Source organism: Podarcis erhardii (genome assembly GCF_964252035.2).
Source record: "Podarcis erhardii genome assembly, chromosome: 6".
Lineage (NCBI taxonomy): Eukaryota > Metazoa > Chordata > Lepidosauria > Squamata > Lacertidae > Podarcis > Podarcis erhardii.
Genome location: NC_138510.1, coordinates 16,278,206 through 16,292,703, shown reverse-complemented (window position 1 = coordinate 16,292,703; position 14,498 = coordinate 16,278,206). Strand labels below are relative to the sequence as shown.

Sequence of the window (14,498 nt, the reverse complement as noted above, 5' to 3'; positions counted from 1 at the left end):
GGACCACCCCCACCCCCATTCCTCCACCCCTGAGAGAACCATGTACACCACCTTGAGCTCTTTGGAAGGTAAAGGATATTATAAATGTAATAAACAAACAAACAATTGTGCTGCAGCATTTTGCACTAACTGCAGTTTACAGGCCAAAAGAGCTTCAATTTCTGTTCTTGGTGATCCTTCCTGTTCTAGATTTTCCAAACCTATCTGTGCATGACTCCTGTTGTACAGTCTCATCACTTATGAAACCCTGCTCAGCTTCTTAACTAAGGCAATTCGTTGTATTGTTTCTTAAGTTGTCAGAATGCCATACCACTCCCAACACCCATTTAACCAAGCAGCAGAAAAAGCTCAACAACTTTGGGGAAAACTAAAAAAAAAGCTCAACAACTTTTTCTGTCCAGAAATATGACAACCCTAATTTTGAGCAACCGGTGTTTGCAGTATTCTTTGTAACTGCATTTTCCAGATCCCAATCTGACAACAAAGCACAGTTGACAACAGAGATTAGTGTGTTTGGAATTGGGCAGGGCACCCAATGTTTATTCTCACCCTGAGACCACTTTAAAGCCTGTCTAGGTCCAAGAATCACCCAAAGCCGGAGCCAGTCCTGGTATAATGCCAGAGTTGAGAGAAAAAAATGTTATTTTCTATGCCTGACATCCAGCCATCTCTACAAAATCAGCTATTGCTCACTGATCAAACTGAATGTTCAGATTAGCAGTTCAGCATCTACTTATCACAAGAGATTGAGGAAGGATCTCCTTGAAATTACTGAGCATTCACCAAACGAAGCTCCCTCCAATATTTCATTCATAGTTCATTGAATCATAGAATTGTAAAGTTCAAAGGAGCCAAAATGAACTCCCTGCAATGGAGAATGAAAGCTAAATAATCCCTGGCAGTTGACTCCCTGTATTCCATCACCTGAACTGGGCAAACCTTTGGAAAAGATCCAACAGCAACCAGCCTAGCACATTCAAGAACCTGTGATTCTTCCCAGTATCTAATACTCAAAGGTGTGCTGAATGTGCTTTATTAGCCTTAACAGTAGTCAATGACACTGTCAACATAACGGGTGCTTCCAGGCAACCTGTTTATGGAGCACTCCTTCTGATTTGCTTGTGCAAAGTTTTCAAAAAGGTTGTATTAAGTTAGTTGCTTATGGCACAGTCATTCTGATTTGTTAGACGGGAAAGCCTAAGGCATGTCACATCAAGCACTGGCCGTCCCACACTCTGCAGGACACTTTCTGCCTCACTTTCCTTACTGCAAAAGTCCATTTTCCCTTTCTTTTCTTGGAAGCAGGTTTGTAGCCCCAGAGTGCCAGATCCGCACTAATTGTGCACCCCAAATCTGGGCATGAATCCCACCCATGAAGCAAGGACAGTCTGGAAGTGTGCAATGTTTAAGCATGGCTAAAGCAGTCGGGGAAATTTGCACTCCTAAAGGGAGGGGAGGGGTTTTGCCATCCCGCCGTGTCCTCTTTGAATTCTTAAGCAGTCAGTCAACACTACATCCGATCTGGCTCTATGAGCAAAGTAATAATGACAAAGGACCTGCAGGTCTCCCCTCTCTTTTCTTAGTTGATAAAGGCTTGGGATAATCTAGTCAGGCGTAATAAAACCAGAAGGTGTATCACATCTGCTGGAACACAGCCCTGACACACTCACAACACCCTGTTTGCTGCTACTCGCTGCTTGCCTTTCTGACACTACTGGCAAGCAATTTCCTTGGAGATGTTTGATCATTATTTCTTGCTCCGTTTGGCCGAGCACTTTAGCTGCCAAATGTTTTGACGAAGTGCAGCTGCCGACTAGATTGGCATCATAACTCCACTCATGGGATGACCCTGTTGCAAAAGGTCTTGTGACACCTAACCAAGATTCGCAGTCCATCTGGCTTATGAGCATTGTAGAATTGTGAGTAAAGAGACAGGGATGGATTTAACAGCCAGCCCAGCGCTTGAGTTTAGCCGAGTCATTTTCGAGGGGTATTAAATGCTTGTCTCATTAGACATCTTGTCCAATTTCGACCTTGTTGCCACATTCGGAGTTTGGTAAAGAGATATAGATTGCAGTGGAGTGCAGAAATAAATAGTCTGGGGAGACTGCAGGTTGAAAGAATAAAGAAGGTTTAATACTCCTGGCAAACAAAGCCATTCTGAGTACAGGCTTAACTATGGCCATCGTGGAGTGATGAGGTTAATAAAAGGATGGCTCAACATTCACAGGCTGAAGAAGAAGCAGGAAAGAAGTAAAGAGAAAACAATGTGTAAGAAGTTAGGAAAGAATCAGCAAGGAAAGAATAGCTACTCGGCTCATTAGTAAAGAAACGGCGAATTGGATGAACTATAATTGGATGCACTATAAACATGCAACACCAGATGGCACCAGAGAGCAGGAAATTTTAAATGAAGTTTTCCATATATATATATATATATATATATATATATATATATATATGCAGGTTTTGGTGTCCTCGGGTGTCTTCCCGTGTAAAAGTTGGGGTGTCTAGGCGACGTTTCGACGAGGTCTCACTCGTCATCTTCAGGCTGGTGCTTTCGGCTTCTTGTTACTGGAACAGAGCAGGATCTCAGTGTTTGAGTTCCTATAAATACTGTAGAGGGGGTGTGGTGTATAGCCTCCAATGTTCTGGGCAGAGAGGAAGTTCCCAGGCTAGTGTGCCTTTTCTTCTTTTGTTCCTTAATTACTTGAGAGATATCTTGAGTGATTTCTTGAGTGATATCCTGAGTACCACTTAGGTGGGTCATTAGGTGTGGATTAGTTGTTAAAGTCTTTGTGTCTTGACCTCTTGAACTTTGTGAAGAGTTTTCCTGAGAAGATGGCTGTACTGTACTTAGTTGTGCTCTGGCTTGGCTTCGTGTATAGGGGCGAGCTGTGGTTTTGTGGCTTGTGTCAGCCAGATCTGTGTAGGGATTGCAGGGGGGTGCAGCATCCGGAGGTGCCACCATGGATTGGCTACTGGATGGTGTCTGTAATTCATCTGTGGAGAGGGTCTGGGTTTGGGTCTGGTGTGGTTGATTGGTGTTGGCGTTCTGTGTGCCTCTGGATCTGGTGTCAGTTTTTGTGGGGAGGGCTAATTTCCAGATGTCTGGCAAGCGGGATGTGTCGTCACGCTTGTTCATGTTGTGAGGGTGTTTCTCTATCTCGATGGCTTCCATGATTATTCTCTTGTGGTGATGTTCCGTGTTAAAGAGCAATTTGGAATCTGCAAAATTAATTTCGTGTCCTGTTTCTTTCATGTGTTGGAAAAGACACATGAAAGAAACACATGAAAGAAACATGTGTTTCCAACACATGAAAGAAACAGGACACGAAATTAATTTTGCAGATTCCAAATTGCTCTTTAACACGGAACATCACCACAAGAGAATAATCATGGAAGCCATCGAGATAGAGAAACACCCTCACAACATGAACAAGCGTGACGACACATCCCGCTTGCCAGACATCTGGAAATTAGCCCTCCCCACAAAAACTGACACCAGATCCAGAGGCACACAGAACGCCAACACCAATCAACCACACCAGACCCAAACCCAGACCCTCTCCACAGATGAATTACAGACACCATCCAGTAGCCAATCCATGGTGGCACCTCCGGATGCTGCACCCCCCTGCAATCCCTACACAGATCTGGCTGACACAAGCCACAAAACCACAGCTCGCCCCTATACACGAAGCCAAGCCAGAGCACAACTAAGTACAGTACAGCCATCTTCTCAGGAAAACTCTTCACAAAGTTCAAGAGGTCAAGACACAAAGACTTTAACAACTAATCCACACCTAATGACCCACCTAAGTGGTACTCAGGATATCACTCAAGAAATCACTCAAGATATCTCTCAAGTAATTAAGGAACAAAAGAAGAAAAGGCACACTAGCCTGGGAACTTCCTCTCTGCCCAGAACATTGGAGGCTATACACCACACCCCCTCTACAGTATTTATAGGAACTCAAACACTGAGATCCTGCTCTGTTCCAGTAACAAGAAGCCGAAAGCACCAGCCTGAAGATGACGAGTGAGACCTCGTCGAAACGTCGCCTAGACACCCCAACTTTTACACGGGAAGACACCCGAGGACACCAAAACCTGCATTCCTGTACCCGTGAAAATCTACGAAAGCATATATATATATATATATATATATATTGCAGATAGTGACAGCAGTCATGAAATTAAAAGACGCCTGCTCCTTGGGAGAAAAGCAGTGACAAACCTAGACAGCATCTTAAAAAGTAGAGACATCACCTTGCCAACAAAGGTCCATATAGTAAAAGCTATGGTTTTCCCAGTAGTGATGTATGGAAGTGAAAGCTGGACCATAAAGAAGGCTGATCGCCAAAGAATTGATACTTTTGAATTATGGTGCTGGAGGAGACTCATGAGAGTCCCATGGACTGCAAGAAGATCAAACCTATCCATTCTGAAGGAAATCAGCCCTGAGTGTTCACTGGAAGGACAGATTGTGAAGCTGAGACTCCAATACTTTGGCCACCTCATGAGAAGAGAAGACTCCCTGGAAAAGACCTTGATGTTGGGAAAGATGGAGGGCACAAGGAGAAGGGGATGACAGAGGACGAGACGGTTGGACAGTGTTCTCGAAGTTACAAACATGAGCCTGACCAAACTGTGGGAGGCAGTAGAAGACAGGAGTGCCTGGCGTGCTCTGGTCCATGGGGTCACGAAGAGTCGGACACAACTAAACGACTAAACAACAACAACAACATATTTTTCTTTTGTTAAAACGATCTAATTTCTGACTTATTTAGAGCTGTTTTTCCTGTGTTTAGATCCACCCTAGATGGGGACTTCCGAGCAGCTCCTGAAGCCAGCCAGAGACAACTGCTCCGGGCTGCTGAGACTGCCGCTGCTGCATTTTCCGGGGACATTAGATGAAATCTGGGGACATTCCAGGGATGGAATATGTCCAGGGACTTATTTGCAAATCCAAGGACTGTCCCCAGGAAATGGGGACGTCTGGTAACCCTTCCCTAGATTGCCTTTTCTATAGGTCCCCTACTGGTTCATGTAACTTACTGCAAGCACTGTTGTTTCACTTCCAACAATCAGAAGGGTTGTAGCTCAGTGGTAGAGCACCAGCTTTAAATGCAGAAGGTTCCAGGTTCAATCCCTGTCATCTCCAGGTAAGGTTGGGAGACCGCTGTCTGAATCCCTGGAAAGCCATTGCCAGACTGTCAGTGTGGAGAATACTGAGCTAGATGGAGCAATGGTCTGACTCTGTTTAAGACAGCTTTCTGTGTACTCTAGCAAGTGATATCTGTGCATTCACATGCATATGGATGCAGATGTGCATTGTCATTCATATCCAGTCCCTACAGAACTTAATGGATGTGTCTCTTGCAGACATCTTGGAGGATGTTGTTATCCTCACTATTAGTGCATGTGCACATGTGAACCATTATCTTACAGATCCTTTCAATGAAATATCGGTCTGGGTATCTTTTCTGGAGATGACTGAACTCTGCGGACCTAGTTGCAATGCACATTTTTAGTTTAGAAACACCAACATTGCCTTGCTTATATCTCTTATAAGCAGGAAGCAGCAAGGATCAACCTAAATAATAATAATAATAATAATAATAATAATAATAATAATAATAATAATAATTATATCCCACCCTCCCCAGCCTAAACCGGGCTCAGACCGGCTAACAACAGTAAAATAATACAACATTCTAAAATCATTTCATTATAAAATCACTTCAAATTAAATTAATGGCAACCATTGAGTTAGAGTTATGTGAGGATTGCAAAAGGAGGGGGTCAGGCTGTGCCCTGGCCAAAGGCTTGGTGGAACAGCTCTGTCTTGCAGGCCCTGCGGAAAGATGTCAAGTCCCGCGGGGCCCTAGTCTCTTATGACAGAGCGTTCCACCAGACTGGAGCCACAGCCGAAAAAGCCCTGGCTCTGGTTGAGGCCAGCCTAACCTCCCTGTGGCCTGAGATCTTCAAAACGTCTGCATATGAAACTGCTTTATCAGCTTGAAGCACTAATACTGGAAGTGAAAATAGCAAAATGGATAATGGATGTAATTCACACAGGCTACCTACTCCCACATGACATGGACCATAAACTTCTAAAGTTCATCTCATCAACCATGCACACTAGTTTATGGTGGGAAAATTCCCCAGGGAATTCCCCAACTATTATGGATAGGCTATTTTGTAGGAACCACTAGAGCTTCTCTGGATGGGAGTTTACTTAGCTTGAACTATCACATGGTTCCCTTCAATGGTGCCATGCTCATTGCTCAGAGCCGAGCCAAAGTAAAGACATGATTTGAGAACATGAGCAGAGCTCCAGTTGAACTGAGTTTCTTAATACCAACTACTAGCCCATCCATGGCTACTGGTCACAAATTCAACCTGCACATTCAGATTCTGCATGGCACTGAATACCAACTGCTGGGACCAAGAACAGCAAAGATCTGCTGCCTTTGTGTCCTATTTATAGGCTTCCCAGAAACATCTGGTTGGAGAAGAAGAAGCACTGATTTGATCCAACACGACTCTTGTGTTCTTCTGTCACTATCTGGAGCTGCTAGCTAGGTACCACAAAAGATAACTAGAGTTGGATAAAGACCTTCAATGCATTGCATATACATTATTTCATCATTCTAATGCTATAAGGCTGGTCAGTATTATTGCAATGTAAGGGGGGAAGGCAAAAGTGGCACCTTCTATCATATGTAGTAGACATGTAAGGTAGTAAAAGAATTTTGGGAAATGATATATAATGAATCGAGGGAGAAATGTTTAAAATAACTTTTTGTAAAAAAAAAAAAAAAAAGAACAAAAGAAAACCCTGAAGCCTTTTGTTTAGGAATTCTAGGTCCTGAAATCCCAATGGAGCAGAAAATACTATTTATATATGTGACCACAGCTGTGTGGATGTTATTGGCCCAGAGATGGAAAGACGACAAAGTCCCGACCAGAGAAGAATGGCAGATTAAGTTGATGGATTATCCTGAAATGGCAAAAATGACTGGAAGAATCAGAAACCAGGAAGACCAAAACTTTAATAAGGAATTGGGGGAAATTATAATTTACCTTAAAAACCATTGTAAACGGTTGAAATTGTTAGTATGATTGGAATAACACTTGTAGTTTAATGGTGGATTTTGGATATAATGAAGATGTACAAGATTTGGGTTATTATAAAAGATGCAGGAGGAAACGATAAATAATAGGACCCACAAAGGAGGAGGGAAGTCCAGGAGATTCTTTGGAATCTTGTTTTTACTTTCTATGTTGGATATGTGATTGTAAAATTCTAATTTGAAAAACCAAATAAATAAATTTATAAAAATTAAAAGTGGCTTTTTAAAAAAGCTAACAAGTCCATGACTGTAGTGAAATTTGGACTCCCCAGTTTATACTCTGAGCCATCATTCATTTACAACACTCTCCCCAATGTAGGCTCCGCTGCCACAGTCAGCTGCGGTCTCTGCTTTGCCAGCATCCTGTTATAGCACACCAGACCTGACTCTTTAGCGCAGTCCAGCCTTGGCTGCTTCTCTGAGTTAATAAGTCCGTTTGGCGTCAGCACCAGCTCCCTCAAGGGGTTTAATAAATTGAAAGCCTCCATGTGAAATGCAAGTCACGCCCATTATGTCAGTGGAATGTACTTCCAAGCGTATTTAGGATTATATCTCCAGCAGTTAAATCAAACATGGGCAGACTTTCTGGAAATAGGTGTAATGCTTCAAACCAACTTTGGAGCCACAATTATCTAAATGGCTTTTAACCAGCGGTCTGCCAAAATTGCATCAACACAGAAGCACTTTCATCAGAGGGGATTATGCGTTGAATGATCTACTTGTCACATGGGGGCTTTTCTGTCAGCGATACAACCCCAAAATAGCCCCCTGCCATTTTCTTGGAAAATTATGTATCGGAAAAGAAATGTCTCCACTTTATCCTAAAGTTTGCAGCTTGGGATGCAGGAGAAATCTGGTTTAGTTTGGATTTTAATGCAAACCTACCAAATGCTAGGACAATATGCAAACTGAAACACAGCTATCTTGCAAAATTTCGTGCTGCTCCAAATATTATGACACAGTTCTCCAACCAAATAATGCGTACAACAATGTTCATATTGGAGGGGGGAAATATAAAAATGCATACATTCGTGAAAGTAACACATAAGAATGCCATTATATTACAGGAAATTGCATGCAAAAAAAAATGTGTAGCAAGCAAAATGACAAACCAAAATGTGTGCATTTGGAGAAATTTGCACTATGATGCTTACAAGTTTTCATGAGGACTTTAAAAGAAATATTGCAAAGCCATGCAGAAACTGCAAGAAACCAAAAATTGACATATCCATCCCTCCCTGATTACCACACAGTGATATTGCTCATTTTGTAATGCTAGACCAGCCTTCCACCAAGCTACTGGCCTTCAGATGTTTAGGGCTACAACTCCCATAATCCTTGATTATTCACCACCCTACCTGAGACTGTAAATCCAAAAGTACTGGAGGGCACAAGGTTGGGAAAGCCTGCAGCGGACATTACTCTGGGAGGGAGTCCAGTGCTTTCAGCATCAGCCACACATCTCCCAGCATGCCTAGCTTTGGCCTCACTGTTGTGGTGATGGTTGCTTTTGTGGGTGCCCCTACAATGCTCGTCACAGACAAAGCTTCCATCCGCACAATCACAACAGATTGCCTGGTTATGCACAGATTATTTGGATATTTCGTGGCCTCATTTGTAGATCTCTTCCCTTAACCCTAGTGCTCTGTATCTTGCGAATGCTGAGAAGACTGCAGCTCTTGGTATCAGGGCTGTAAGCCAAATGACCTCTTCCTCCTCCCTTTATAGTTCACTTAGTTTTAATCAACCACTTTGCAGCACCATATTCCCCAGGCTTCTTATCAATTTTGTTAGACTTTTAGTTAAAGGCCACCTCTCCTATGCAATTGATTTCCCCCCACCGGTCCTTGGCAAGGTTGTTAGGGGTTGATTTTTCACTGTATATATACAGCAAGTGATCGATTGCATTTAAATAAGGCAAAATTAATCTATATCTCTTGGTATGTATATTCATGGACTCCAAAGAGATCTTTCGCAGCTCGATTCACAGACTCTCTTTTTTTCATAAATGTTACATTTCAATGTAATTTTGTTCAGGGGCTGGAGAAATTGTTAAATAAGACCTTCCAGAAAAGCTCAGTTAGTAGGGAGGTCTTGTAGTGAACTTAAATGGATGCTCACCACTCCAGATTCACATGAAGAAGCCAGTTTACATCTGGTTTACCATGGGTCAATCAGGTATCACTGTTAACGTTGATTGGTGCCTTCTGTGCAGGCTCAACAGTGGTCGGTCAATGGTAGATATGCTGTCCATGTTCCTCTAATAATATTTGCTTCCATGGATATTGTTTGGCTGTTGACTTTGCTGCTGGTGCAATATATGATTGCTTTATATCACTGTTGGCCGTGGCAGAGTGACCACCAAGCAATCCAGGATCTTTGGAGCGATGTGCCCAGTTACCACTCATTGTTACAAGAAAAGACCATCTTCTATATTTTTTTCCCCCCTTTTCAATTTACTATGACGGTAGAACACCGGGAGCAAAATAGAATCAAAGCATAAACCGGAGTACCCCTATTTCCCAGCCCCACCAATTAATATTTCTCTTCGCAACTAAAACGAGTGTACATTTTTCAAGATAAATCATGGCAGATAAGAAGTTAAGGATGCTGCGGTTTACAAAGTGGGTAAGCCAGTAATGCAAAAATAAATTAAAAAATAAATCACAGACTGTTAGCAAAAAGGTAGCCTTGGCTAACAGGACAGGACCATGAACTAGCATGAAGCAGAGATTCACCAGCTCTCCACCATCCAGCAAAGAAGAAAAAAAGGTGGGACAATTCAGAGACATGAGTACTCTGTAAAATAAATAAATAAAAGTTAAACTGCAACCCTGGTTTAAATTAAGCTGGTTAAAAGCTATCGGCACCCAGTGCTTTTTTTCTAGGGGGATGCAGGGGTACACATACCCCTAAACGTTTTGTGAATCTAAGTTGAGGGGAAGTATTTCCATATGAGTAGGAAAATGAGAGTACCCCTAAATATATTTTTTTGGGGGGAGCACTGTTGGCACCAATAGGATTTAAGCAGCCAGTGTACACATTGGCAGCTGAAAGCTTGATTAATCTACTACTGTATAATCTGGGAAAATCCACCATCCCTGATTTCAGCTAGTTAGAAAGTACATGGGGATCAAGACAGTGTGGGACATTTGCTTTGGTGGATAAGGGAACTGCAGAATGACAATTGGAAAGGCGGCACAAAATAGAAAATTTAAATGTTTGCATTGCAACACAGATTATTAGCTGTGGTATCTTGAATTAGTGCATTTTCTAATCCAATCAGCTGATCTGCACAAATTTGTTTTCCATCATACCAATATGATGTTACCCACTTAGAAGTTTTCTAACCATCAAACATGTGTGTGTGTGTGTGTGTGTGTGTGTGTGTGTGTGTGTAATAAATAAGATAAATAAATAACAGAGTACAAAACCCAATCTTACTAGTTAATTGGAAAACCATTTAAAATGCATCACCTAAGGCAGCAGCCCAACAACCAGAACCAGCCCTGCGCAAAGAGGGTTTGGAGTACTCCGCCAGCAAACATTCTGTTTTAGTGACACTGACTCCAACATGAAATACTATCTCGTGGGGAAGCATTTCTGATTAAAAACCAATTTTAAAGCTCTAATTTTTAATCCGTGGTTAATGAAATCATGGGCCCGCTGCCACAATTAATCAGATAATAGTAATCTGCATTAGGGATCGTATTTCAAGTAGCCCTGAGGGAAACTTTGCATCAGCTCTTTGCACAAGGAAATATTCTTCCCCTCACATGCCCCCCTACAGCTGCTCTGTGGGAGGGTGCTGCACATGTGTGGGGTGGGGAGTGGGGAAAGTCCCATTGTGCAAGCAGAACTTGGTCCATTTCAAACATGGGTCTACATTGACCAGAATCGGCTCACCTGGGCTTCAGACAGAGGCTTCTTGTAGCCTTAGTCTGATATGGTGGAAACTAACATAGCACCTTCCGTATTCAAATCAGATGCTCTCCCTACTAAGACCCTAAGTAATAATAATAATAATAATAATAATAATAATAATAATAATAATAATTTGTACACCGCCCATCTGGCTGGGTTTCCCCAGCCACTCTGGGCGGCTTCCAACAAAGACCAAAAATACACTAAGATATCACACATCAAAAACTTCCCTGAACAGGGTTGCCTTCAGATGTCTTCTGAAAGTCAGTTAGTTGTTTATCTCTTTGACATCTGATGGGAGGGCGTTCCACAGGGCAGGGGCCACTACCGAGAAGGCCCTCTGCCTGGTTGCCTGTAGCTTTGCTTCTCGCAATGAGGGAACCACCAAAAGGCCTTGGCGCTGAACCTCAGCATCCGGGCAGAACGATGGGGGTGAAGACACTCCTTCAGGTATACAGGAATGAGGCCGTTTAGGGCTTTCAAGGTCAACACCAACACTTTGAATTGTGCTCGGAAACGTACTGGGAGCCAATGTAGGTCTTTCAAGACCAGTGTTATGTGGTCTCAGCGGCCGCCCCCAGTCACCAGTCTAGCTGCCGCATTCTGGATTAGTTGTAGTAGTACCAAAGTACCAAAGATTGCTGATGATCTTACAGCTGTTGCACTCCTGGATCTGCACACTGGAAGATGAAGGCACTAATGGTGTTCTTAGGGCCAAATTAGATGTGAGGATCCAGCCATTTCCATATATCTGTATCTGTTCCGCAGAAAGTGTATCTTTCATTTTTAAACATGTAATGGAAGATGCAGGTCCATTGATCCAAACATTATATATATATATGTGTGTGTGTGTGTGTGTGTGTGTGTGTGTGTGTATTATATATTATATATTATATCATATATCATATATCATATATATCATTAAAGATTTTTTGTGTTAAAAAACAGATGGACAGGGAAAGGTACATTTATCATCTCCCCTCTCTCTTTTCTCCCAACCAATGTCTATGATAAAAGTGTCTCTCACTAAATGTGAGTGCTCCAAGCATTGTAACCTCCCCACTCCCACCCCAGCTCAGCTCACTTTAGTCAGAGAATCCAACTAAACATTAGGAAGAACTTTCTGACAGTCAGAGCTGTTCTACAGTGGAGCTGGACTACCTTGGAAGGTGGTGGACTCTCAACTGGAGGTCTTTAAACAGAAGTTAGATGACCATCTGTCAGGGATTCTTTAGCTATGGGATTGGACTCCATGATCCTTGGTCGGGGCAGACTTTGGCAATCTTTGTTAGTGCAGCATCCTGTTTGAGGCCAAAATTTGACGCCCCAGAAGGAACTTCTCAATTATGGATCTTCTCAACTTTGCGCCCCCTCAGTTTTGTGCCATATGCGGGGGAAACTGCCTGCACTGCCCTAAATCTGACAAGGGATCTTTGGGATCCCTTCCAACTCTACAATTCTATGATTTAATGAGTACAGTGACCTTGGTTTATGAACTTAATCTGTTCCGGAAGTCCTTTCTTAAACCAAAACCATTCTTAAACCGAGGCGCGCTTTCCCTAATGAGGCCTCCCACCACCAGTGCCCTTCCACCGTTCGGATTCCATTCTTAGACCAAGGTAAAGTTCTCAAACGAAGACACTATTTCCCTTTTTTAAAAAAAAAAAAATATTAAAGTTCTTATGTTACATCGGTAAACATTATCATATTACACAACAAGACTTCTTATACTATAATTTTCAACATATATACAAAGTTTATATACTAAAAGAAAAGAAAAGGGGGAAAGGGAAAAAACAAGGACAAAAAACTATTCCAAAATCATATATGTACCAACACTTTGGACTTCCTCTCTATCCCGTTGTATATTCCTTTTTTACAAATGAATGTACTCTTATTATTGTATATTTCTTTACATTTTATCTAATACATTCTCATATAAGACCCTTGGTCTTATTTCTCAACTCAGTCTCTCTCCAACATCAATAGAATGCTAGCATAGATAGTGAACCTTTACTGTATTTTTGAACATATATCTTATATCTATCTCCCAAGACACTATTTCCAGTTTTGTGAAGTTTGTAAACCAAAGCGTTCTTAAACCGGACTGTTCTTAAACCGAGGTACCACTGTACTGAAGCAAGGCAGAGAAAATACAAAGCAACAGTGAGCAGTGAGGAATAAATGCACATGTGCCCATCACATCTACTTTGGTCCCTAACAGTTACTTAATGATTATCTAGGCTCTTAGGTTGCTATCTCCAAATCACTTAAGCTTGCTTAATCTTGACAATGGGACAAAAGTGGATCCTGTGAAGTATACTGCATTAAGAAGTCTGTATGATCGCTCTGTAAGGAGCTAACTCAAACTGATACTTCTTATCCCCCAGCAGCCTGTAAGTGAGGTGCACAGGATTGCAGTCTTAATTCCTAATTGATGGACTCCTCTTCCTATGTTAGACAATCTGTAACATCCCATGAGTGTGGGGCTTCCATATAACAAAATCCCAGACAATGCTGTTTACAAGTTGCTTGCAAGCAGGCTCATATTAGTTGTGCCTAGCAAATGCCACTGGCAGCTAAAGGGAGAAAGAATGTATTCCTTTACCTGTGGAACGACATCTAGAGCTTTTGCGTTCTCCATCGCTTCTCCTTATTTCAGCAGTTTCCCACAAGAGTCCATTCTGTTGTTTATTTATGAAGAACACTTGCTTTTCCACAATACAGCTTTTCCCTTTTCCCACTCTGCTTCTCAGAAGTTCTCGACCAGAACAATTATTAATTAATTGACCATTTCTTCCTCGTATGTGCTCATATCTCAATGAGAAAGGGAAGTTACCCAGGCGGTTTCTGGTAATTACCTCTGAAGGGAGGGGAGGACAAAGCTTGTTTGCTTTATTTCTGGTTTCCCTTTTCGTTACTTCCTTTTAGTGGATATATCAGAGACATAACCTAGTAATACACCCAGGTTTATTTGAAAGCAGTGTCTGTTGGTTGCTGGAGCAACATTTGAATAGGGAGAGCTGTAATCTATGGGGTTGCTCAGTTCTCCAAGCACAGGTACAGGTCTAGGAGCACTAACATCTTTAGCATATGCACTGCCAGGGTGCAAACATAGGCACCGACTCCATGGGGCCTGAGGGGGCCCGAGCCCCCTCAAAAATTCGTTTGGGGGGGCTCAGCCCCCCCAATAATTTAAGAAAATTATTAGTTATATTATGCTTTGTAAAATCACAAAATTATGTTGGTATTTTTTATTTTCCTTGTTTGACGATAGTTACCTTTTAAAATACATTCAGTAATGAGTTAAAACAAAGCCACTCCCGATCTCGACCCATCAACAATCTCGCAGGGCTGGCGTCAGCCCCACGAGAAGCGGGGATTCCCCCTAGCTCATTAATATTCACCGCCCACGGCGGCAGCCAATCGGCT

At 42.2% G+C, this 14,498-nt stretch overlaps 1 protein-coding gene across 3 annotated transcripts in view; it reads right to left on the bottom strand.

The window, feature by feature from the left end:
* LOC309344847 overlaps positions 1 to 14,005 on the bottom strand; it is a 92,172-nt gene extending 78,167 nt beyond the window's left edge. For all 3 annotated transcript variants that reach the window (XM_081867674.1, XM_081867676.1, XM_081867675.1), the window contains exon 1: positions 13,675 to 14,005. In XM_081867674.1, the coding sequence (XP_081723800.1) occupies positions 13,675 to 13,710 (36 nt within the window). In that variant the 5' untranslated portion in view covers positions 13,711 to 14,005. The remainder of the gene's footprint in view (positions 1 to 13,674) is intronic.
* Positions 14,006 to 14,498: the final 493 nt, after the last annotated feature.